We start from the raw sequence: 23,868 nt of genomic DNA, 5'->3' as shown, positions 1-23,868 counted from the left end.
AAGATAACATCTTGTTTCTCTGGCCTGAATTTCCCTAGACTTCTTTCAAAACACAATTCGTGAAAACAATGTGTGAGAACACATGACTATGGGAAGTGCTCGCGGGATTACTGCAATAAATATGTCAGGTATATAAACTAACTGATGCTATTTATTTGGTCTGTAAGAAGAAAGTATTGGGATACAATAAATTACAGTCATTTTTCAACATCTCAGATTTCTCCAGTAACACATACATGTCGGCAGACCTTAGTGGATCATGCTAATTTATTTGTAAATCATCAAAGGAAAGAATAAAACATATGTTCCCAGGCAAGTGAATGGAATGGAAAACCGAATTGGGCAACAGTAATATTTTCCTCCCCCAGAAGTAAACATGTCAACATGGTGAAGAGGGTTTTGTCCCACTTCTGGCTGAACTTTGAGCGGTGAGATGGCTAATGCCGAGGGACCCAGCTTTGCAGTCCTTTCTCACAAAGCATCCCATGATTCAAGAAAAGGGCAGTCTGCAGCGTGACATGGAGAACTAGGTCAGAATAATATTTCTTAATGGTGATTCCTACAATGTTCTATTAATTACAGCAGTGGTTCAGAATTTTCTGTGCCTTGGTAGGTTGTATTTTTAAGTAGGCACTAATTTTTTTTATATTTAATGTGATATAAAACGGAGTTCGAAGGAATCCCTACTATGTAAGTGGTGAAAAATGATGTAGGGGAGTAGAAAAAAACATGTACTTATCCATATATATACACAGCACAAGTCGGTATTCCAAAGATGACCTTTGTGAACATAAAAGTTTATGTTGCTTTTGATTTGTGTGGTTTAAAAAAAAAACACAATAACACTAGCAATGTTTAGGGATCTTGGAGCATAACATCAGAACAGAAACTCTTTGCCCTAAATTCACGTGTACTCTCTGGCTTCCTCTCTTATTGCTTCACATAGATTCTCCCTCTTTTCTGGCTAAATTAGTTAACCCACAGTTGCCTTTGTGGAAGGCATCCCTACAACATGCCTTGCCTTTTCTCACCTGCCTGTTTTTGTTCCCACCATTTATTTTTTTTTATTTTTTTATTTTTTAACATTTATTTATTTTTGAGACAGAGAGAGACAGAGCACGAACGGGGGAGGGGCAGAGAGAGAGGGAGACAGAATCGGAAACAGGCTCCAGGCTCTGAGCCATCAGCCCAGAGCCTGACGCGGTGCTCGAACTCACGGACTGCGAGATCGTGACCTGAGCGGAAGTCGGACGCTCAACCGACTGAGCCACCCAGGCGCCCCAGTTCCCACCATTTATTGAGGCTGGGGAGAGGCACCCTCCAGCTCCACTGGAGCGGGGTGGGAGAACCTAGCTCAAGGGCCCCTCCTCCATGAAGCTTCTTTTTACCCCAGCTACAAATGATGGTCTCTTCTCAAGCAGGCTTCCTCAACCTCAGCACTGCTGACATTTTAGGCACGATAATTCTTTGTGGCGGGGGGGGGGGGGGGGGGGGGGGGACGGAGGGACTGTTTAGAGTGTTTAGCATTAGCAGCACCCCTGGCCTCTAGATGCCAGTAGCACCCGCCTTCCTACCTCCACCAAGTTGAGACAATCACAGTGTCTCCAGACTTTGCCAGATGCCCCGCCCAGGGGGAGGTAGGAAATCACCCCAGTTAAGAGCTACTACTGCCCTAGGGCTCTCCCCAAATCAGATCACAAAGAGAACAAGGGTCAGGTTCCTAGCAGTGTTTTGGTTCACATTGAAATTTATTTGATGATTAATGAACAAAAGGTGTTTTTTTTTTTTCTTTAATTATCAGTTGGCAGTTTCTGAAAATTAATGCATTAGGTTAGTTTGAATCAGGTCAGACTCAGAAAACTATAAAAAGGAATTACATTACTGCCTCTTTCTTTTTAGAAAAAGCTTGGGTTTTTTTGTTTGTTTGATTTTTTAAAGAACTATAATTTTGTTACTGCACCATTGGATTGAAATGAGAAGCCACCAGAGAACGTCTCTGCATCTTTTGAAACGTTATTGTTGAAGTCACTAACCATTATCTGATGACCCTTAGAGAAAGGCCAGTAAGCTAAGTTTCTGTCAGAGTTTAGTACTAGAAAATTTTATCTTTTCTGAAAAAACTGGGTTTCTTCTTACTATTTCATAATGGGAGATGTGTAACTAGTTTTATTTTCCTTTTTTGACTTGGCTGTTGGGAAGCTCAGAACTAAGTTTTATGCTCAATTACAGTAATTATCTTCATCCTTTGATTTCTAATATTAATCCAACTTTTTGTTCTCCTCACTAGCCACAATTAACTCTTGTCTTTCACTTTTGTTCTGATTGCTTTCTTGAATCTTTTTTATAAAATAAAATTTTAAGCAAGTGGAGTCCTTACCAACCAGGACACTTTGGGAAGTAAAAAGAGAGCAATTAATGATTAAGCTGGACAACAGCTTAACCTGAGACTGTTTGGGGTAAGATAAAAATGTGGTGTCACTCTAGAAATAAATAATAAACATAACAGAGAACAACAGTTATTCCATTCTCAGGTTGGGGATAATTAAAGATAAACATATGCCCTAAATAGAGAATCAAAGTTATGTGTTTATCATTCATTGTGTGTCACAACTGTTGATTAGAGTTTAATATTTATTACCTCTTAGGAAATTTTGTAATTAGCCACTGTATCGGGAGAGAAAAAAATCTTGGGCTTTCTTAAATGTATTTAATTTCTACTAAAAGGGAGAGGGAGATCCTTTAGATCTGGAACAGTGATCACAATAGAAGTTTCATTTGTGTGTGATTTATGGAGACTTGGAATAAAGGCACTATTGACCAGTATCAGATTTCTAATGACTCTATCTTGTTTTTCCTAAGCAACTTCTCATAAACTTTTGTAATATCTTAAGCAGCCAGCTGATACTATGTTCAAGCCTGTTTACAGAGCTATTAATAAAAGCTATGTGGCAACTCCAGGAAGAGAGTCAAACCATTTTTTTTCTCTTCATTGGCTGAAAACAGTTTTCTGCTTATTTTGAAAAACATGAGATCACTAAAGTTCTTGATATATGCTGGATATTCTGCAAAGAAACTCAGAGAAAATAAATGGGATTCTAACTTATTACCTAAAGGACTCATAGTCAAAAAGGAAAGTCATTGCCAATGCCTTGACTGCAAAGTCTTTCCTATGTGGAGTGAGATTTCAATGTGGTACAGGTGAATTTAAAAGAAGATGGGACTTTTTTTCTGTGTGTGCTCAGAATCATGCTGTAATTCAAGTTCTTGGTGGCTGATCTGTTTTTTGAAGTAAATTAATATTCTCTGATTAAACAAACTGAAAATTTAAGAACTACCATTTATTGATTTCTGACTACATGCCAAGCACCATGCAGGCACTTGACAAGCGTTGTGTTAATCTGTTCTCAAAACAGCTCTGTGAAATGAATGTATCATTAGCTCCATTTTTACAGTTATGAACCTTAAGCCTCAGGGACAACAAAGAATAAAGAGACGATCAGAGCCATCTGATCTCTAAGCCCTGCTCTTTATACTATTTCATACTGCCACGGTAAAAAAACTATCAGTGTGAAAATGTAAAGCTCAGCTCTGGGAGCAAGGAGAATGGCCAGAGAAAGATAACAATAATAGTAACAGCAGCATTTAGGTAGCAAGCACTCTATGCCAGGTAGTTACATATGTCTCATTTAATTCTTGCAACAGTCCTGTGAGAAAGGTACTATGCCCACTTTACAAACAGAGAAACAGGAGAGAAAGTGATATACTCTCCAGCACCCTGTAGCATTTCTTGCCCTGGTTAGTTCCCATGTTACAAGTGGTCTGGATGTTTCTGTGTGTGTGTTGCTTAGCATTTTGCAGTTTTTAAATCACTGTTTGCTTTATTTCATTCTTACGATCATCCTCATTTTACAGATAAGGATATTGAAAAAATCAAGAGCTTAAGCTATTTCCCCAAGGCCATGGCCATTGGGTTATTGGCAGAAACAGGATTTGAGCCCAGGTGTTTGTTTGTTTGTTTTTAATTTGAGAGAGAGGCAGAAGGAAAGAAAGAGAGAATCCTAAGCAGGTTCCACACTCAGCATGGAGCCCTACATAGGGCTCAATCCCACGACCCTGGGATCATGACCTGAGAGGAAATCAAGAGTCAGATGTTCAACCAATGGAGCCACCCAGGCACCCCAAGCCAAGGTAATTTTATACCTAGCCCAGGATTCTTTATTCTGGACCACACTGCATATCTGAAATGTGGCTGTAAGGAACAGTACAATCCTAAACTTTTCAAGCTGATGCTGACCTATATAGCCTTATGTACTGAAAGGAAAGAATCTAAGCTTGATTTTGAAGCAGAAGCCATATATTTCCTGTTTCAGGCCTGGCTGTAGGACAGAATGATTTCGGTTCACTTTAAGGTGGCAACCACTTTGCTTAAGGTCAGACTTGTTGGCAAAGGGCTTCTCTTCCTGCCCTTCTCCCTGATCCAACAACAGTGCAGATTTTCTTAACTCACACCAATATTGATACTAAGTGTAGAACTTATCAACTAATTAGAAGCAAAGGAAAACAGAGGCTATATGAATACAGGTAACAGTCACCATTTATAGAGTGCTCTCCATGAACTAGGAAATTTACATGACTTTCCTCATCCAGTTCTCTCAACTTGAATAGGTGCTGTTGTTTTTATCTTGAAGAGGAGAAAATGGAGTGTTGCACAGGTAACTTTCACACTCAGCTGGTGGTGGTGATTTTAATCCAGCCCTATAGAAACTGCCACCCTCCTGATTCCGTAAATTCAGCCCCCTGATAGGCAGAGATCTGTCCAGAGCAAACATTCCAAATCCTTCAAGCCCTTCTTGCCCCTCGACAGTAAGGTAGGATGCTAACAAACACATTAAGATAGGGCAGTGCAGGTAAAAGATGGGAAGAAGCGGGAGTATATTTGTTCCCGTCCCCGTCTTACTGTTAGTCCTCTAGTCTAGAAAATCTCCTCGTTCCTTCGTAGCAGTTATCCCTATCTGAAAGTATCTGCCTTGTTTGCGTGTAATTTTTCTGTCATCCCTACTGGAATGTAACCTCTGTGTGAGCAGAGTAGAGCCTGTCCTCTTACTCCTGTCTTTCCGGTCCCTGCCACAATGCTTGGCACAACGGAAGTGTCAGTAAATAGTTTACCCCATAGTGAATGAACTGATAGCACGCAAAAGCTGAGATGTCCCTGCTGAAAAAAGGGGGACTATTCCCTTTCTCTGGTAAACTCCTTGATTAAAGAGAGAGAGAGAGAGAGAGAGAGAGGGAGAAAGCTTTGGAACAATCATTTCTAAAAGGCAAAGAAACCCTTGGTTTGCCAAGATTTACAGAGAGCTGTGATTATGAGCTTTGCAAGCCATTGCTCCTTAAACATTGTCAGATTTTTTTGTCTTGGTAAACCTCTGCTAGGAATTCTGACAACTCCCCTTCCTCACTCCTCCACCCCTCTTCTCCCAGTCCATCTCTAGTGAATACACATCCTTCTCCTGCCGACCAGCTACATATCCGGGTTCACAGACCAGCTACATATCCGGGTTCACAGACGAAGGCCCAGGTGGCTCTTCACTAATGGCTCATCCGTTATCTGTATGAAGAGTCAGTGCCTTTTCTGAGTAGATTTTTTTTTAAAGCTAAATTGACCTTTGGGGGGGGGGAGCATTCTACAGATAGCAATGTTTTGCTCTCTATTCATCTCTTCTTTCCTTATTTCTTGTCTTCTCTTCGAATCTATCCTGCATACCTTTCATCAAAAATTGTCTACTGAGTATTCCTAATGCAGACTGTAGAGATTTTTTCCTTTCTGCCTCACTTTTCGAGCCACCACAGTGCTAACAGGCTGCTCTGAAGAACATACCCTTCCTGCCCTGCCATTGCCCCCATATTCCTTACTCAACATTTGGATATTTTTACGGCATATATTCAGTTTGAAAGATAATACTGATACTTTGTTTTATATGAACATTTATACACCAGGACCCTTGTGAGGCACTGACTTCATTGGGATACTTTATGGCTTAATACATCTGAATGATTTATATCTCATTTTGTCTAAGCATTTATGCTAATAAATTTAACAGATTCCCCAGTACTGCCTGGTCCTTCATTTTCTTCAGAGGGTCAAAGCGAGAGGAAAATAAAGCAGCATGTTACTAAAGAAAGAAGGAAGAAATTGGCCTAACCGATTTAGAACACAAATAAAATTAAACACAAATAAAATCTCTGATTACAGTTTAGCTGGAGCAAGTCAAGTTCCTAGATCCAGATAGATTTCTGTAATTAAGCTGCTTCTCAAAGGCAGAATCACAAAATGACAGAATATTTAGCAAGCTAATTTACTGAGGTATATATTTCGGTCCCATATAATTAAATCCAACACTTAGGAAAAACACGGGGGGAAGAAAAGCCCTGACAACTATTAAACTGAGTGCAGCCGGGAGAGGGAAAGGGATAAGATAAAATCCAGTCTATAAAATATATTCCATTATCTTTTATAGGTTAAAAAAAACACAAAAGAATACTTGGAAAGAATCTTCTAAGCTGGGAAGATTTTAAGATTGTGTGGAGATTTTTTTTTTTTTTTTACAGGTGCAGAATAAGTTGGGTTTTTTTTTTCTTTTCCCCATTTTTTCCCCTGTTGTTTGCAAAGTTGAATCTGGGGTCAGGAGTTCTAATTGTAACCTCAGACTAGAATTCCAGATGGTGCGCTGAGGACTGCGAGCAACTCTCAGTTCATCAATTTCATGGGCCTACGTATCTGCTCTGGCCACGGCTCGGCCTCCATCCCCACTGTGGCATTAATGCAGAACAAATTGAGACATATCCTCTATATAATTAGTTCCAGAATTTAAAAAGATTTACGGTATAATAATAGAGGCAGCGCTGCGGAATCCTTCCAATGGGGACTCTGGGAGCTTGGGGACCATCATCTCGCGGTGGCATCAGAACAGACGGGTAACTCTGGCGATTCCAAGAACTGCACGCTGGGGGAGAGGGGTTATTTTTGCAAGGCCCAGGTGGTGGTTCTCGCCGGTCCTGAACGCCAAACTGGGTCAGAGAACGGAGTCTGAACTGTAGACGAGTGGTTGTTCAAAAACATCGGGTTATTTTTTCAAAGGAGCAGAGGAAACCAGGGTGGAGGGCAAGGGGAAGGTGGACTCCGACAAAAGTCCCTCCTTGACTTTTTTTTTTTTTTTTTTTTTTTTTTTTTTTAATTTAAAGAAATGAAGCTGGGGTTTCTACCGCCAGCACCGGACTGGAAACGGGCTTAAGCGCCTGACGGGAGGCCGGGGGTAAGCAGATACCGAAGAGTTGGAGTCTTCAGGGTGGAGAGGAGCAGCCGGTAGGCTGCCCGTCCTGCGCTCGGAGCTCCCGGCTCTAGCTCCTGCGCGAGGTGCTAACCCAGCGCCAGTTCCTCGGGGCGGCTGGCGGTCGAGCCACTCCTCTTCGGCGTCTGCGGCCCCAGCCCTTGACAGATCGCAGTGCTTCGGTGTGTTTATTCAGTTGTCGGCGGCCGCGGGGTGACGCCCGGAGCGCAGCCTGGGAGTATGCGCTGCCCCCTGGGGCCGCGGCTGCTCCGCCGGGCCCGGCTCTTGGTCAGAGCCGAGGTCAAAGTGGGGGGTTTAGAGGTCCTCAGTACCCCCTCCCACTCAGCAGCGATTTTTTTGATCTTGCAATAATTAAGCACTTTCCAGGCCAGGATGCGTTTTACCAACGTACCAAAGCCATATGGATTGTCAGCTTCTCTCTCCCCCTCCTTTCTTTACTCCTCATTCCATTTGCTCTAGGGAGGCAGAGGGGTCGTGGGGGTAGAGCCCCGAGCTAGACGTTGAGAGACCTGTATTTCAGCTCGGCTTTGCCACTATCTTGCTACGCATCCTTAAACAAGAATAGTGACAAAATTGTAACGTTTATTGGACGCATAAACCAACACTATCCTCCTGTCTAATCCTTATGACCCCATGAGGTGGACGCTAGGATTCCACTATCCCCTTTGATCAATAAGAAAACTAAGCCTCAGAGAGGCTATGGAACTCATCCAGGGTTACACAGCTGTTACCTGGTGGACCTGAGGTTCCGTTCTCCGACCACCAGTTCCTTGCTCTTAACCACTGAGCTCCACAGCTGCCTTTCCTCCGCTGCCTGGGCCTCAGTTTACTTCTCTGTAGACGGGGAGTTGAACTTCCATCTCTGCCAAACGGTGATTCAGACCAGCTCCTCTGTGCCACAGGTCTCAGCGCTGACGTTCAGTGGGAACGTGGGTGAGAGAAGTGCGCGGCCAGGTCTACGCAGCCCTCATTTCCTTGGGCCTCGAGCTCCGGAGGTGCAGGACAGCGCCTACATGCGGGGGCGGGCTACAGAGTGGACCTTCCTCCCGGCCAGACTGTCTGTCTCTCCCTCCGGCAGGCTCAGGGTGCCGAGGCCAGCGTAGCGGGCGCGGCTGCCCGGTTAACCGCCGAGCTCCCGCAGAGAACGTTACCCAACGGAGGAAGTGGGACCTCAGTTGGCTGGTTCCCCCGAGGTGGCTCAGGCGCTCCAGGGCTTCCGGGCGTGGGGATGGGCAGGGGGCATTCGAGTGAGGCCCTCTGGGGTGAGGCCCTCCGACTTCGAGCAGCTCCGGACGCACAGCACTTACTTCTTGACCCCGCGGGTTGCAGGGAACTCCTCCCACTCCTTCGGACCACTGAATCGGGGTGAGGAGGCACCCCAGGATTGAAGCGGGGATCGCACTACTGTTCCTCTCTCCCTCTAGGATTCTCAGACAACAAATGGCGGTGGAGTGAGGAGTCCTAAATTTTCTCGGCCCCCCCCTTTCCCCTCCACCCCACCCCACCGGTGAACTTCTTCTGTAAAACATAAAGGCAGGGAATTAAGCACTTCTGCCCTATCTGGCATTCAAAACCACAAAATCTCCCGTTCAAACCACCTCCCCCCAAATACCCACCAAAAAACTTTGCAATGTTGGGTGAAAGAGAAACAACCTGGATCTTTTCGTTTGCAAATGAAAATCCCTGACTTTTCATAAAGGGCTTTCCTTCCCTCGTGGCGCCTGAGTGAGTTCTAATTGAGAAAAATTCCTTCGAAGTAGAAATAAAAGTGGGAAGTGTGAGACAGGGGTCTGGGGCATTCTAAGGGCAAAATGGCCTGAGAAGTTTCGTCTCGCGTGGCCTTTCTGCACCAAAAGGACCAAACGTCCTTGCCCTCTGCCTAGCCCTCAGCCCGGCTGCAGGTTTAGAGATGGCACTTGTGGGAGCCTGGTGGACAATCCACAGAGTGTAGGGGGAGGAAGAGATGGTCTCCAGAGCCTTTTCATTTCTTTAAAAATATATAAAGCTTCTGAGTGGAAACAAGCACAGTCAAGCACCAAAGTAGCCGCAGAGAGGGGTGCAGGACCTCGTAGGTGGCCTGGGGAACAACCCGGTAGCGCCTGTGCCCGACCTTTGCCCTCACCGTCTCCTGTGCCTCTAGGACTAGCGACCCCAAGAGGAGGGAATTTTGTTTGGCGTGTGGGCCCTGAGCGTGCTAACGGAACTCCCACTTCCTTCGTTTGACTCAGTGCAGGTTAAAAGCAAAGAGCAAGAAATGGAGAGTAAGTCAAAGCTTTTTAAAACGTTCTGTTTCTTTGTAAAACTGAGGCTACCTTGGTTGTCGCTTCGCTAGAGCTGCGGGCCCCATCCGCGGCCAGCCTGGAATAAGAGGCCTGGCGGCAACCGGCCGCTGCCCGCCCGCGCTCCAGGCGGTTCCAGGTTGCGCCGTCGCCGCTACCCCCTGCCTCTCCCGGGCTTTTCCACGTGCCCCGAAACGCACTCCAACCCGGGTTCCCAGCGCTTCTCCTTGAGTAGGGTCTGCATCCCCTAAAATCCTGACTGTTCTGGAAGAACCAAAAAAAAAAAAAAAAAAAAAAAAAACCAAAACAAAACAAAAAACAAAACCAAACCCCAAACACCTGCCCTGAGGCGCGGGCCTCCCAAAGAGTGACTAGTTGGAGGGAGGAGTCTGTTGCGGCGATGCCGGGATCTCAGAGCTCCAAACTACGCGAACGCTGCCACCGACTGTGGGCCACTGTGTGCTTTCCTTCGTGGTCCTCCTAGCCGGTTTGCGCCTTCTTATCAGTTACTGCTTATCCAGAATGGTACTCTTGACCGTGAGCAGAGGCCGAGCTAGGTGGGATTAACTCTAGGCTCCAACCTCTCCCCGCGTGCTTGTCTTCGAATCCTTCCCACCCCTCACCCTCCAAAACGGGCTCTGAGATTATCCAGTCAGAATATGTGCAGGCTCTGGGTGTTTCCCTAAGGGTATTCTTCCTTCCCAGACTAGTCGCTATTCACTGGAAAGGAAGATTAAGTGCCGCTGGCCCCGATTTTTAGGCAGGCAGCAACTGCCCTCCTCTGGGCGCAAATGTCACCAAGTTAACCAACTACCAAACGATCGAAACATGCCGTTTATCACAGCTGATGCACCCCGCCCCCCAAGTCACCCACGTTCACCTTGAGTCTGGCCTCTGGAACCCACAAGGTGTCACCCCCACCCCAGTGAACCTGAGATTACGGCCACCACTCCTGCCCGGAGGCTCTAGAAACGAAGCAAGAGCCGGGCTTGCGGGCGCAGAACGAAGGAATTCGTCTCTCTGAAGCCCGGGAAAGTATTCCGTGCTTTCCTGAAGTTCCCGCCGTCTGGGAGCTCACCTGCCCCTCCCTTGAGCCCGCCCTCTCACATTAACAACCCCCATCCCGCCCCCCCCCCCCCCATCACAAATGGATGTAGTGGGGACATTCACTGCTCACCTGGAGAGGCTCTCCCAGAGGCGCCCACACTTGAGAAGGCCGAGAAGGGGAGGTGGGGGGAGGGCTGTGTCCCACAGGCCAGCTGGGAGCGCGTGGCGGGTAGGAGAGGAGGGTGTTTCCTAGAGGTAGGCTCCCTCAGGCCCGCCCCCACCCCCGCCGCGAGGGCGCCCCCGCCGAGCCGCGCGCGCCGCCCGGCCAGGCTTGGGCTGCGGTGTGAATGGAACTGCCGAGGTTCCTGGCTCCTCCTCCTCCCCCGCCGCCGGCCCCTCTTATTTGAGCTTTGGGAAGCTGGGGGCAGCCAGGCAGCTGGGGTAAGGAGTTCAAGGCAGCGCCCACACCCGGGGGCTCTCCGCAACCCGACCGCCAGTCCGCTCCCCCTTTCCCGCCCTCCCTCCCACTCATTCAGTCACCCACCCACCCAGAGCCGGGACGGCAGCCCAGGAGCCGGGGCCCCGCTGCCTCCTTGCCGCGATCCTGGACTTCCTTCTGCCGCAGGAACCGGCTTCCACGTGTGCCCCGGAGCCGGAGTCTTCTCACTCGCTCCGCTCCGGGCCAGGGTGCTTTCCGCAGCCCGAACAGCCGGGGCTCCGGGGCCCGGGTGGCATCTGGGGCAAGTTAGGAGCGGCCGAGTCCAGTGCCCAGCATCTGCAAGGCCGAAGGAGCGGCGGGGCGTCCGGGGCTGAGCCGCAGCAAATGGGCTCTGACGTGCGGGACCTGAATGCACTGCTGCCAGCGGTACCCTCGCTGGGTGGCGGGGGTGGCTGCGCCCTGCCCGTGAGCGGCGCCGCGCAGTGGGCGCCAGTGCTGGATTTTGCACCCCCGGGCGCCTCGGCTTACGGTTCCTTGGGCGGACCCGCGCCGCCGCCGGCGCCGCCGCCACCCCCGCCGCCGCCGCCGCCTCACTCTTTCATCAAACAAGAGCCGAGCTGGGGCGGCGCGGAGCCGCATGAGGAGCAGTGCTTGAGCGCCTTCACCGTGCATTTCTCCGGCCAGTTCACCGGCACAGCTGGAGCCTGTCGCTACGGACCCTTCGGTCCTCCTCCGCCCAGCCAGGCGTCCTCCAGCCAGGCCAGGATGTTCCCCAATGCGCCCTACCTGCCCAGCTGCCTCGAGAGCCAGCCGGCTATTCGCAACCAGGGTAAGCAGGCCGGGGAGCGCCCCCTATACGCGGGGTGGTGGCGCCGGGGCTACAGCCCCGCGCTGGCACTCCCCTGTCCTACCCCTTCCCTGACCCCAGCGCTTACCCGGCTGCCTCCCCAAGGACTGTGTGGATAGCGGAAGCAGCAGCTAAGGGAGAGGAGGCCCGGGAGAGGGAGAGGGAGTACGTGCCGGCATAGGCCCCCGACATCGTCCTGAACCAGGAGCCGGACTGGTTCTCGAGAGCCCGGAGGTCATCTGGAGCCCCTTGCACCCCGGGAGATTCCGGGACTTAGAGTCTCTGTGGGAGTGGGAAGGGGGAACGGGTGTGGTGTCTGGCGCTGTCTCAGGAAGGTGTTTTGTGATTCAAGGCACCACCAAACTGTTAGGAGGCACTGGACCTTTTTAGCTTTTAAATTGAGGGACCAGCACCGGGTGTGCAGCCGGTGTTCCTACCCTGAGCCAAAATGTCAGGAGCCGCTCCAGCCCCTAATACGGTGATGGCACACATTAGACGTGTGATAAGTATCACGGAGCAAAGAACGAGGCAAGGAACCCGCTAGCAAGTAAACAGTGGCTTTCCTGGAACCGTGTCCCTATGGTAGTATAAGAAGCGGATGTCTCCTGGCGTCCAGCTCAGGCGGCGTCCATGAGGGCTCCAGGGCTGGAAGAGAACTCTGTTTATCCTCTTCCAAGCTGTGTGGGACCGGGTCCTCCCTACCGTAGGGCCCAAGCACAGGCCCTCCTTTCAGCGCGCCTTGCCTCCTTCTTGTCGTTACACTCGGGGCTCAGATGAGAAAAGATTTTTGCAAAGCATGGGAGTTAGAACAAGAACAATTTACTTGCCCACTTCAGTCGGTGTACACACAGGGACACAGCCAATAGTTTTCTCATCCTCTCTGGCGCCCGCACACCTATTCCCCTCAGCAACTAGCGTGGAACAAATCGTGCCGAGCCCCTGTAGTTTGTTTTACAAATTTATCCTAATTGGACTTCTGTGCTGTGTGAGAAACTATATCAATTTGAGTTGATTCACTATTTTAGGAAACGCCTTGCGAACTCAATGGCGGAGGGTTTTGCTGGAACAAAATTTCGCGCTAGCTTAGGGACTGGGATGCTTCTGGAATGCGTGGGATGGGAGAAGTAGAGTGTGGACCGTTTGCAAGAGGTGCCAGGGCTTCCAAGGCACTGAAGGGCTCTATGCTTCCCGAAGATTCCTGCAACTTCTAAAGGAGTATCTTCAGGCGGTTCCTAACTTAACCCAGCCTGGAGCACCTGGCTCGCCAGAAGCCCTGGTGAAATCGAAACCGTCCTCCCCTCTTCGTTCAGGGAATCTGGGATCTGTGTTTTGAGGAGCAACCGCAGGCAGGCTCACGGGGGCCCCTCCACTCAAGGTCTTTCTAAATGAAGTTCTTGATTCGCCCCAAGGGATGTTGGAACAAGTCGGTGTCGATTCAGAGGCTTGTGTTCTCACATCATGTCACCTCTAATTAGCAGGTTGTTACCTTTTGCAAATCTCCAGGTCTCAGTTTCCCCATCTGTAAGAGGAAAGCTGAAATGGGCAACTTGGGAGCTGGGCCTCACCTGAAGTTCTGTGCCACTGGAGCAGAAATCCAACTTTCCTCTGACTTGGGGTTCTAAATTCAGAAGGCAGGAGACCACCTAAAATTGACTGGACCAGAAACCCACAAGACTGGCAGGCAAGGGGTGTGATGTGAGTCTGTGTGTGGATGTGTGCTCTTTGCAGAGTCTGAGAAGCCATTTGGTCTATTTATGGGGCTCAAAATACTACCATGCTGTTATCATTTATTTGAGTTCATCTAGATTCTGTGATGACTTTTGGAACCAGGGCTCTCTCACTTTGTTTGGGCCCCTTCTATAGGCAGGTCTGGTGCCTGGGATCCCATCAGGTTAGCATAGGGTTGGGGGGCGGTGAGACTGTGGACTTCTTAGCCAGCAGGCACTACATTTAAGGGAAATGTCTGAATTCCTGTCTAGTAGGTAGGCCCAGCCGCTGATGAGATAAAAGTCTTGGGAGTTGGGACCAGAATTGGCAGGTGGAGTTCTCTTCTCGACTCTGGGAAAACCCAGTGGAGAGCCAGCCCCAGACATGTACCACAACCTGTAAGGAGGTTCCTGTCTGTGAACTTAGGTTTTTCTTGCATTGAAAATGTAAAACGGGTCATGCTTGCCTGGCTGTTGGGACTTACTGGGCAGCTGGGAGCTGGGGTGGGAATGTCAGAAGCTGCTCAGCCCTGGCCTTGGGAACCCTGAGATTCTAGATTTATCCTCTTGATTTCTGGTGTTCCTGTGGCTCCCCCCAGGAATGCAGGGCCTGGCGGTGTGTGTGTGTGTGTGTGTGTGTGTGTGTTGGGAGAATCAGGGGCATCAGCTCCTTCCCTAAAGTATGGGAATGGCCATCAGCAGACCCAGGCCAAACTCCAGCAGAGAGGAGTCAAGACTCTGAATCCCCGTTCCTAGGCAAGGCAGCCTTGCCGTGGCCCACACGAGACGACAATTGGCACCCTCTCCTGCCCCCCCCTCCAAGGGATCATACCATCACCTCCCCATTTTTTTTTATAATTTCTTAAATAGTATAGGTGGTTTCCTAATATCATAAACATTAACTCAGCAAACATTTGTTGAGCCTCTACTCTGTGCAAGGCACTGGGAAGTATTAAGACAGAGTGCATCTTTTAAATATCTCACAGCCTGACGGAGAAGTTGCTTATTTCTGGATGACAAAATCTAGGCTCTAAGAGATTATGTGTGCAAGAGGTCCCTCTGTGGCAGAGCTGGGACTCGAACCCAGACCATATTAGGTTACTTCTACCTCCTTTTCCAGGGATCTTGGCCCCTCTGTTGAGATGGATTTCCTTTGCTCTGTTGGATGGGCACTGAACCAATAGTGGTCTGGGCGTGAGGGCTCATGGTTTGTAAGGGCAGTCAGTAGTGGAGTGAGGACTTGGGTAGTCTCAGACTTAATGCGCAGGGGGCATCACCAAGCCACCCTAGGGTCAATGCAGAGATCAGCTCTATAGAAGGGCCAAGGGCACTTCTCTTTGAGTCACTTGAGTATTTCGTTGGGGGACAGATTTTCCCCTATTCTGCCACAGCTATGGAGTCATCATTTCCAGCCTTCTGACCCCCTTCCTAACTGAGCCTGATGTCCATTCTACCCCTCAGCTCTCAGGAGGCCCGGCGGCCAGGCTGTTCCCGGGTTCCTCCAATGCCTCGAGCGGGGAAAAGACGCGCAGAGCGTGTCTCGCCTCTCCTTGCGGTCAAGGTTGCACTCCATTCCCAGCACGGACTAACCGTGGGAAAAGCGCTACCTTGGCCGATTAGAGCCTCTCCCTCTCGGGCCTGTACAAGGAGCTTTTGAATACGCTGCGCTTTTTCGCCAACAACTGTCCCTCCCTAGGTCCCCGCCCCCATGCTCTCAACGCCTAGACCAGCACGAGGCCCCAGGACAGCGCGATCTAATCAGTCCCGCGTCCGATAAGTTTCTAATTAAAAGAGCCCTCCCTCCCCTCCGCTGACGCTTTTGCCTCGGCCCCTCCCGGGGGGTCTTGAGGGAGAGGGTTGGAGGCTGGCCTTTGTCCCCAGGTCTTCCTGTCCTGTAAGGTGGGGGGCCTTGGGAACCTCGCTGGACGCAGAGCCGACGCGGCGGGTGCAGGAGCTGCATCCTGCAATCCCACAGTTGGCGGAGCCCGCCTTCAAGAACAGCACCGTGCCCTGGGCCACAGCTTCTATTCATCAGTTCAGAAATGGAGAAGGGTTTGTCTAGGGACAATTTCTTTGCGGCTTATGTTTCTCCTGTTTAAAAAATTTTCTTTCAAAATTCGACCTTTTTTCTGCAAAATGTGGCACTGAGAGCCAAATTTCGTTCGTAAGCTGACAGGCCTCAATCGGGGCTGTGCCTTTGCTCCCAAAAGGAAGCCCAAGGTTCTCACCCAGCCCTGACAGCTAATGGGGCGGGGGGTTATCTTTGCCTACTTAGCAGGCGATAGATTGAGGACTCTGGGGTCATGCAAATTATAAAAGCTTCTTAAGTTGTCAACTTGTGGCACCAAGCAGTGTGTGAGACTTGGCCGGCCTAGTACAATCTGGTAATTGGGACCTGTACCCACCCTCTTCCCCACTCCACTCCAACACATAACACTGCCCGGTGTGGGTAGGAGAGGCTGGGTTTTTGTTTTTCTTTGGGGGGTTATGTTTCAAAGATTGGGGTAATGGTCTCCTTCCTCTTTCCATTCTAAGTCTTCACAGACACTTGTCACAGAGCCTCTGTCATGCCTGGGGCAAGAGTAGGGGGTGAGGGGCCTTTTCACCCACCCACTTCCCCGAAATTGAATGGAGTTTGGAGATCCAGTGCAGGGGCTGGGTGGGGGTGGGCCGGCACTGTGGCCCTGCATGAAGGCTGTGTGAGCGTCAGGGCAGATCTCATTCACCTCCGGTCCTGGACCCTCAGTCCTGAGACTCTTGGGGACTGCGTGTATAGAAGGGAGGGAATCCCACCAGTCAGTCTGGTCAGGGTTCCAGGACTGATCTTTATCTTAGCTGGAGGATGCTTTTTCCCCAGAGATGGCAACAGTTTCCCAAAAGCTGGTGAGGAATAGATTTAAAGCAGTTTAATAACAATTACAGAAAGAGATTACATTTTTCAATCAAGACACTAATCAAGACTTTTTTTTTTTTTTTTTTTAACCCAGCCTTTGGGGAGTTGGGAAAGAACACAGTTGCCCTTAGTTTTTCCGCAGGGAAACTGTAGCAGGGGACCCGGGCACTGCCATGAAGGGAAACGGAGGTACAGTCCGGCACACTCTAAAACAAGCGCCCTTCCCCGCCTGGAGCGCAAGGAACGTGGCCCCCACAGTGGTAGAATTAGAGACGCACTGGGTGCGAGTTGGATCCGAGAGGGTAAGGAGGAGGGCATAGGACAGAGGCCGGCGGGGCCATCTGGAAGGGCCTCACCAGCTTTCCTGAGGGCCGTGGGTGTCGTGGTGTAGGGTCGCGCAGCTTCAGATAACATTACTCGGTAATTACTCTTCCCATTTAAAGCCCATGCCGTTTAACTGGCTCCGAGTAATTAATGAAAGTTGGTGCGCGGTCCCCTGATTTACGGCTCCGAGTCAGCTCGGGGTCAGCCGAACAGATTCATTTCGCTCGCCCGCGCTGCCCCGGAGCAAGAGCCGCGGTGTTTGTTTTTGAAGAAGAACTTTCTCTGGCCAGCGGTTGGCGGTTTTCATACTTCACTTGCCCGAGGTTCGGCTCAGAAGCAGAAGGCAAGGTGGAAGAAGACAAGGGCGTAAATGAATTGGAAAAGGCGGGGAGGTCAGGGTTTTTCTTGAGAAAAGGCGGGGAGCCGCTCCGAGGTCACACATTTGGGCTTGGACCAGGCTCCCCGCCGAAAGTTCTGGAGACCGGTGGGGTGGCATCACCCTATGCTGGGGTTTCGAGTACGGGGGCCAGGCGCTTCTCTACCCTGGTTCTGCTTCAGAATCACCGACCCAGTCTCACCCCTGACGCTGTGCTTCTCTCCGCCGCGCTCGCAGGATACAGCACAGTCACCTTCGACGGGACGCCCAGCTACGGTCACACGCCCTCGCACCACGCGGCGCAGTTCCCTAACCACTCTTTCAAGCACGAGGACCCCATGGGCCAGCAGGGCTCTCTGGGTAAGCAGGCGGGAATGAGGTGGGGTCCTTCTCTCTTTCTTCCATGCCACTCCCGTCCCCATAATTTCCAAACCACAGCAAATCGGGAAAGGGAGAAGAGGACATCTAAAGGGATTTTTAGAAATAATCAGCCCAATCTCACTCAATTTAAAAGAAAAGATTGAGTTTTGCCCCGCCCCCCCCCCAAGTATGTTAGGGACAGCTCCACTCAAACAAGCCTACGAATATGTCTACGTGTACTACGAAGTGGCTAATAAAGGACTGTGCAGTGAGAAGCTGATTAGCTCCTTACGATCTGCACGCCCTCTCTCGGCACGCGCCGGCATCCAGACCCCTTGCCCCCAGTTTAGCCGAGGAGACTAGCTGGGGATGCTCTCTGTCCCAGCCCCTGCCCTCGACCTCGCCCCGCGCGTCCCCACTCCCACCCCGAGCCCTTGGGGCGCGCTCACTCCGCTCTCCTCGGCTCTCCGCAGGCGAGCAGCAGTACTCTGTGCCGCCCCCCGTCTATGGCTGCCACACCCCCACCGACAGCTGCACTGGCAGCCAGGCCCTTCTGCTGAGGACGCCCTACAGCAGGTAGGAAGGCGTTCGCCACGGTGTCTGGGGCGCGCGAGCCGGCGGGAGCGGGAACGTCCGACGCGGGCAGCCCCGACCGCGGGCATGCAGGGTCCTGGAGGCAAAGGACACCTTTAGCTACTTAAAGCAAATTAAAGCAGATCTCCAGGCTCTGATTTGAAAGAAGTAGGTTTCCTCGTCTCCTGGTGTTCTTGTTTTTTTTTTTTTTTTTTTTTAAATATAAATGAGGGCGATTACTGTTTGAGCTGAAGAAGAGTGGGGCTTCAAGAAGTTATTTTTTAAAGTCCTTTTTAAAGGACTTGAACTCCCTCGCGACCAAAGATTAGACATGGACTCGACTCGCACTCCGGTCTTCTCCCGTCTCAGCCCCCTCCTCGCCCACTAGCCACACGGGCCGGCCTTCTCTGGGAGTAATTCGAGGGCGCGTACACTCTAACCGCAGCCTTCTCCCTACCCCTGTGCCCCAGAGTGTCCCGCTGCGGCGGCGCTCGGTGGGCGTGGTTCCCAGCTCCAGGCTCCGGGCAGGGACCGGACCCGGACTGTGTGTCGGGCTGCGGTCGGGTCGCAGCAGCGTCCTCCGGGGACACGGCTCCAGCCCGCGCCCGCCCTCCTTCCTGTTCCTGGGAGGCAGAAGACCAGCTTTTTTTTCCTTCCAAGCTTTTTTCCCGTCCCTTGTGCGTTCTCCCGGCTCTCCCTCCACCCTCCACCTTCTCTCCCCCAAATTTATTCTTCAACTTTGGGTGAACTTGGCCGGCATCCCGCTTCTCCGATAGCGTTGCCTAGTAACTGGTGCACACACCGGCGCGCGCGGGGCTGGAAGGTGGAGCGGGGGGGGGAGGGAAGTGGCCGCTCTCGGCCTTCGAGGCGGGGGATTGGGCGCGCATTACCTCATATTCCGCCCCTCCCCCTCCCCCCACCCCGGTGCTACGGGGATCCTGATACCGACTGCCCCCAAATGCATCTCCATCCTCCCCCCTCTGCTCGAGGACCCGGGGCTGACGTCAAGGGAAGGAGGTAGTGAGGTAATGAAGGAAGGAAAAGCGCCTGCCCTGGGAGATTGGGTGGGGGGAATGGCCGCGCCTGGGGGACTTCTAGTCCCACAGGTGGAGGAGGGGAAGGAATCTTCGCTCCCGAGCGGGCGGCGCATCCCAAAGGCCGGGTGTGCTTATGAACTTGAGCCTGGAACTGGTCTGATTCCCCTATCCGGTGGAAGTACAGGGTCGAGCTCCTTCTATTATGTATGCTTGAGACCCACGGACTTCGGAAACCTTTCCGTTTGATGGGAAAATCCGGCATACCTAATCGGATCTTGGATTCGAGATCACTCTTTTTTCCTTTCCTTTCCTTTCCTTTCCTTTCCTTTCCTTTCCTTTCCTTTCCTTCCCCTTCCCCTTCCCCTTCCCCTTCCCCTTCCCCTTCCCCTCCCCTTCTTTCGTCTTTCTTTCTTTGAGTGAGAGGGAGCAAAGAAATGCACAAAGATTGTACAGAGAGAGGTAGAATGACCACACCTTGTCGTCTTCCTTTTCATTCTCACTAGCTAGAATCTAGTTCTATTCTTTGGCACGGCGGGCCCAGTGTTCAGCCCCAAGCTCTCTGTTTCTGTGCTTCCCCTTGGTGGGTCAGTCACTGGAACGGGTGTAGAACTCACAACCATTCTCTGTTGTGGACACCCCTACTCCCACCCCAGCAATATTGTGGTGGCAGGGTCATTGTCATCTTTGAGGAGCTGCTCCTGCCGGTTGCCAGGGTGGCATTGCTGTTATTCTGGTAGCCATTGGGGGCGAAGTTGGAATGGTTCCCCATGGAATGACTTTAGCCCACTCCTCCCTCCGTGGTTCCTGGTTGGTGTCTTATCCCAGGCAGAGAGAAAGACCTTGATGCTGCTGGAGTGAGTGTCGTTTAGATGCACTGGGATACCTCCATGGGGCTTGGGGACTGGGAGATGTTGGAAGGGGACCATCAGAGGGGCTGAGCAACCTAGAAAGTGAAGAAGGTGGGGATGTGAAGTGATCACAGCCACTGGTTTCATAATTCTCTGCCCCTGTGGTGGATTCTGACTTAGTGCTGAAATTGTGGTTGTCTTGGATGTAGGAAAAGTCACTTGGGTTGCATTTTATAGGTGAAACTCTCACATTTTCTAATCCAGCTTTTGATCGGCCACTGTATAAAGCAATTTTGTTAGGTTCATCTTTTGGAAATCTTTGCTTATCCCTTTCTTCTTTTACGTAATTGGATCTTTTTTTCTTTTCTTTTCTTTTCTTTTCTTTTCTTTTCTTTTCTTTCTTTTCTTTTTTTTTTTTTTTTTTGCCATTTATCCATTTTTGAGAGACAGAGCACAAGCAGGGTAGGGGCAGAGAGAGAGACCAGACTGTCATCACAGAGCCCGATGCGGGGCTTGAACTCATGAACCATGACATCATGACCTGAGCCCAAGTCTGACACTCAACACACTGAGCCACCCAGGCGCCTTGGATCCTTTTTTGGTTTTCATTTTTATATTTATGTCACAAATATACCATTTTCTTCTGTTAGAGAAAATTTCTTTTTTTTTTTTTAATGTTTACTTATTTTTGAGAGAGAGAGAGAGTGAGAGAGAGAGAGCAGGGGAGGGGTGGAAAGAGAGGGAGACACAAAATCCGAAGCAGGCTTCAGGCTCTGAGCTGTCAGCACAGAGCCCTACATGGGGCTCAAATTCATGAACCATGAGATCATAACCTGAGCCCAAGTCGGAGGCTTTACCGACTGAGCCACCCAGGTGCCCCATGTTAGAGAAGATTTCTAAGCAATAAATCTCCTAAAAAAGGATTTGTGACCCCTGTAGGAAAAAAGTCTGCTCCCTTGAATTTTGTACTGTCTTTGAAATTCCATTCACCCTACATCCATAACATTTTCAATCACTTTTCAAAGATCAGATACAGTAATAATGATAGAACAGACAGGTATAGGATATTTTAAAACTGGTCATATGCAATTACTCCATTACGTCATTTCCTTTTTTCTTATTCCTAAAAAAAAGTTTGAGAGGGTACCTAAATGCTTTTGTGAATGCAGTGTTTGAAAAAGCATAGGAAACAAGACTAAATTTTAATCACTTAGTGGCTTAACTTTTGGGTTTTAGATATTTAGTGGTGCCTCTATTGGCCCCTGGCTCCATTCCCTTCCATCTAAAATTGGGACCTCCTGGGAAAGGCTTGCTTGTATTTTGTTAGCCTCCTTGCACTTGACCCCCTGGGGCAGCCTGCCCAGCCTCTTCCCCACTGCTTTCCAAAGCTTCTGTCTCTCCAGTCTTTAATGTAGTCTCCCTTCCCAGAATAAAGGTAATGGTACACACACTAATATTAAATAAGCAGTGCACAATATGTATTTGCTTTGAGGAAATTCTCAAAATTCTCTCTTTGTTATACAAGTCTTTTTCCTCTCTCAGGGAACAGATCTGGGGAGTTATGTGTGAACATTTGTGTGTAGATGTGAACAGTAGTGAATAGAAAATGCTCACAGTTAACTTACGGGAGGTGATAGGAGATGGTTTTTCCCATCCTCTCTGCCCCCATATGAAGGTGGGTAGAGTTCTGTCCAAAGGTTACAGATTTTGGCTTCTCTGTAGGGGCCGTGATCACAGCTGGGTGAACCATGCATGAGTCCTTTTAACATAATGACGAGGATTTATTGCATGCTGACTGTGTGTTGCTCGGCACTGTGCTAAGTGCATCACTCAGTATACTCATTTAACTTCTGATGACTTTGTGAGGTAGGTACTCTAATCTTTATCCTACTGAAGAGGAAATAGATTCAGAGACGCAAAGTAACTTACTTTGGTCACATAGCGAGTCAGAATCAAGACCAGGACTTGATCCTCAGTCTCTCTGACTTCAAAACCCATCTGTGCTCTGAATCACTGAGGGATTCCAGACCACCAGCATCCTCCACCTGGAATACTCCCCTTATACAATCTGTGCCAACACTGTTGCTGATAAGTGTGAAGAGCAAATGCTTATATAGACTTACTTCATCCAGACACCATTCTAAACACTGTATCAGGATTGACTTCTTTAATCCAGATGATGACTTTTTGAGCCAGGTAATAGGTTATTGTCCTCATTTTATAGAGGAGGTCCTGGGAGGTGAATTTGCCCAGTATGACACAGTAAGGTCCCTGATTTCAGGTAGTGAGGTTTCAGAATCCATCCTCTTACCCAGTGCACCCTGCTATCTCTCTTGATGAATAAGTGCCATTTTCTTTCCAAAGGTGGCATCTGTCCGGGGCCTCAGTAGAGAAAGGTCTTTATTTCCCAGTAATGAAAGAAATCCCATTATCCGTTAGTTCTACCCATAATTTTCAATAGAAAGCCCTTAATGGATTTGGGGCAGTTTTCTCCCTGGTGAGTGTTGTCAGAAACAGACTTTCTCCTGAAGCCCTCATTCAACAAAGTCTGTCTTTCATACTTCAGACACCTTTAGCTTAGCCTTTACTGCTGGGGTGAACTGCTGGGGGTGAAGTTCAGTCAAGGCACCTAAAGACCTTTCTCCCCATCCCTCCAGACCTAGGAGGAGTGACTGCTTGTAGGGCCACTGTGATTGTGCTTGCTCACAGGCAATGTTCCAGGAGTGGTTGGACCCCATGCTCTCCTGAGGGGAGACAGTAGTAAAATTCACACTCACTAAGCACAAAAACTTTCCCTGATTTCTGCCTAAAACAGGAAGCTAGCTGGGCCTTCTCTGCTCACGTCCTTTGAATCTTCTTCCATAAGGCCTTCTGCCTCCTCTGCTGGCTGACCTCAGTTGAGCCCCCGATCTCTGACTATGCCCAGTTCATGGGTTGATTTTCACAGCTACTTGTGAAAAGGAGTTCTGTGCTCTGTGTTTGAAAAATCCTCCTCTCCACACTATTTTTTAAAAGATATTCTAGTCCTTTCCCTTTCTTCTTGCTCTTTTATTAGGTTTGCATATCCTTATTTTTTTTCCTGGAAGTTTATTTATTTATTTTGACAGAGACAGAGAGAATGAGTGGGGGAGAGACAGAGAGAGAGGGGGACAGAAGATCCAAAGCGAGTTCTTTGCTGACAGCAGAGAGCCCCATGCGGGGCTTGAACACTGGAACTGCAAGATCATGACCTGAGCCGAAGTCCAAGTGGGAAGCTCAACTGACTGAGCCACCCAGGCGCTCCTGCATATCCTTCTTTAGCAAATCTGCTACCAATTTAAATGAGGATATTTCCTTTTGCCCCTTACTAGGTAAAACTGCTCCCAATTTGGGAAGCAATAATTACTGATTCAGATATTTTTAATTGAATGTTGACAATTCAGGGGCGCCTGGGTGGCTCAGTCAGGTAAAGTGTCTGACTCCGGCTGGGGTCATGACCTCACAGTTCGTTGAGTTCGAGCCCCACATGGGGCTCTGTGCTGACACCTGAGAGCCTGGAACCTGCTCTGGATTCTCTCTCTCTCTCTCTCTCTCTCTCTCTCTCTCTCTGCCCCTCCCCCGCTCACACTCTCTCTGTCTTTCAAAACTGATAAACAAAATTTTTAAAAAGTAAAAAAAAATTTAAATGCTTGAATGTTGATTCATGAGCGACGAAATTGAGAGTGGAGGCTTTTACCAGCAGATTGTTTTTCATGTGAGAGAGACTTCCATAGCAGGCATAGAGTTTCTGGGGAAGCCAGGTCTTTGGGAAGTG

At 49.6% G+C, this 23,868-nt stretch overlaps 1 protein-coding gene and 1 long non-coding RNA gene across 13 annotated transcripts in view; one reads left to right on the top strand and one right to left on the bottom strand.

The window, feature by feature from the left end:
* LOC122199342 overlaps positions 1-10,959 on the bottom strand; it is an 89,933-nt gene extending 78,974 nt beyond the window's left edge. For 5 of the 7 annotated variants that reach the window (XR_006193476.1, XR_006193477.1, XR_006193472.1 and 2 more), the window contains exon 1: positions 10,803-10,959. This is a non-coding gene — a long non-coding RNA (uncharacterized LOC122199342). Of the gene's footprint in view, positions 1-8,077; positions 8,822-10,802 lie in introns of those variants that run through there. The other 2 variants (XR_006193478.1, XR_006193473.1) reach the window with 2 other exon arrangements.
* Positions 10,960-11,406: 447 nt separating this feature from the next.
* The window catches only part of WT1 (WT1 transcription factor), a 49,737-nt gene continuing 37,275 nt past the window's right edge, over positions 11,407-23,868 (top strand). Inside the window, exons 1-3 of one of the 6 annotated variants that reach the window (XM_042904293.1) lie at positions 11,407-11,940; positions 17,495-17,617; positions 18,091-18,193. In XM_042904293.1, coding sequence (XP_042760227.1) covers positions 11,496-11,940; positions 17,495-17,617; positions 18,091-18,193 — 671 coding nt within the window. In that variant the 5' untranslated portion in view covers positions 11,407-11,495. Of the gene's footprint in view, positions 11,941-15,622; positions 15,717-16,733; positions 17,205-17,494; positions 17,618-18,090; positions 18,194-19,054; positions 19,216-23,868 lie in introns of those variants that run through there. The other 5 variants (XM_042904295.1, XM_042904294.1, XM_042904297.1 and 2 more) reach the window with 5 other exon arrangements.

Source organism: Panthera leo, chromosome D1, assembly GCF_018350215.1.
Source record: "Panthera leo isolate Ple1 chromosome D1, P.leo_Ple1_pat1.1, whole genome shotgun sequence".
In the NCBI taxonomy this organism is placed as follows: domain Eukaryota; kingdom Metazoa; phylum Chordata; class Mammalia; order Carnivora; family Felidae; genus Panthera; species Panthera leo.
The sequence above is the reverse complement of the archived record's forward strand: the minus strand, read 5'-3'. Positions and strand labels throughout refer to the sequence as shown.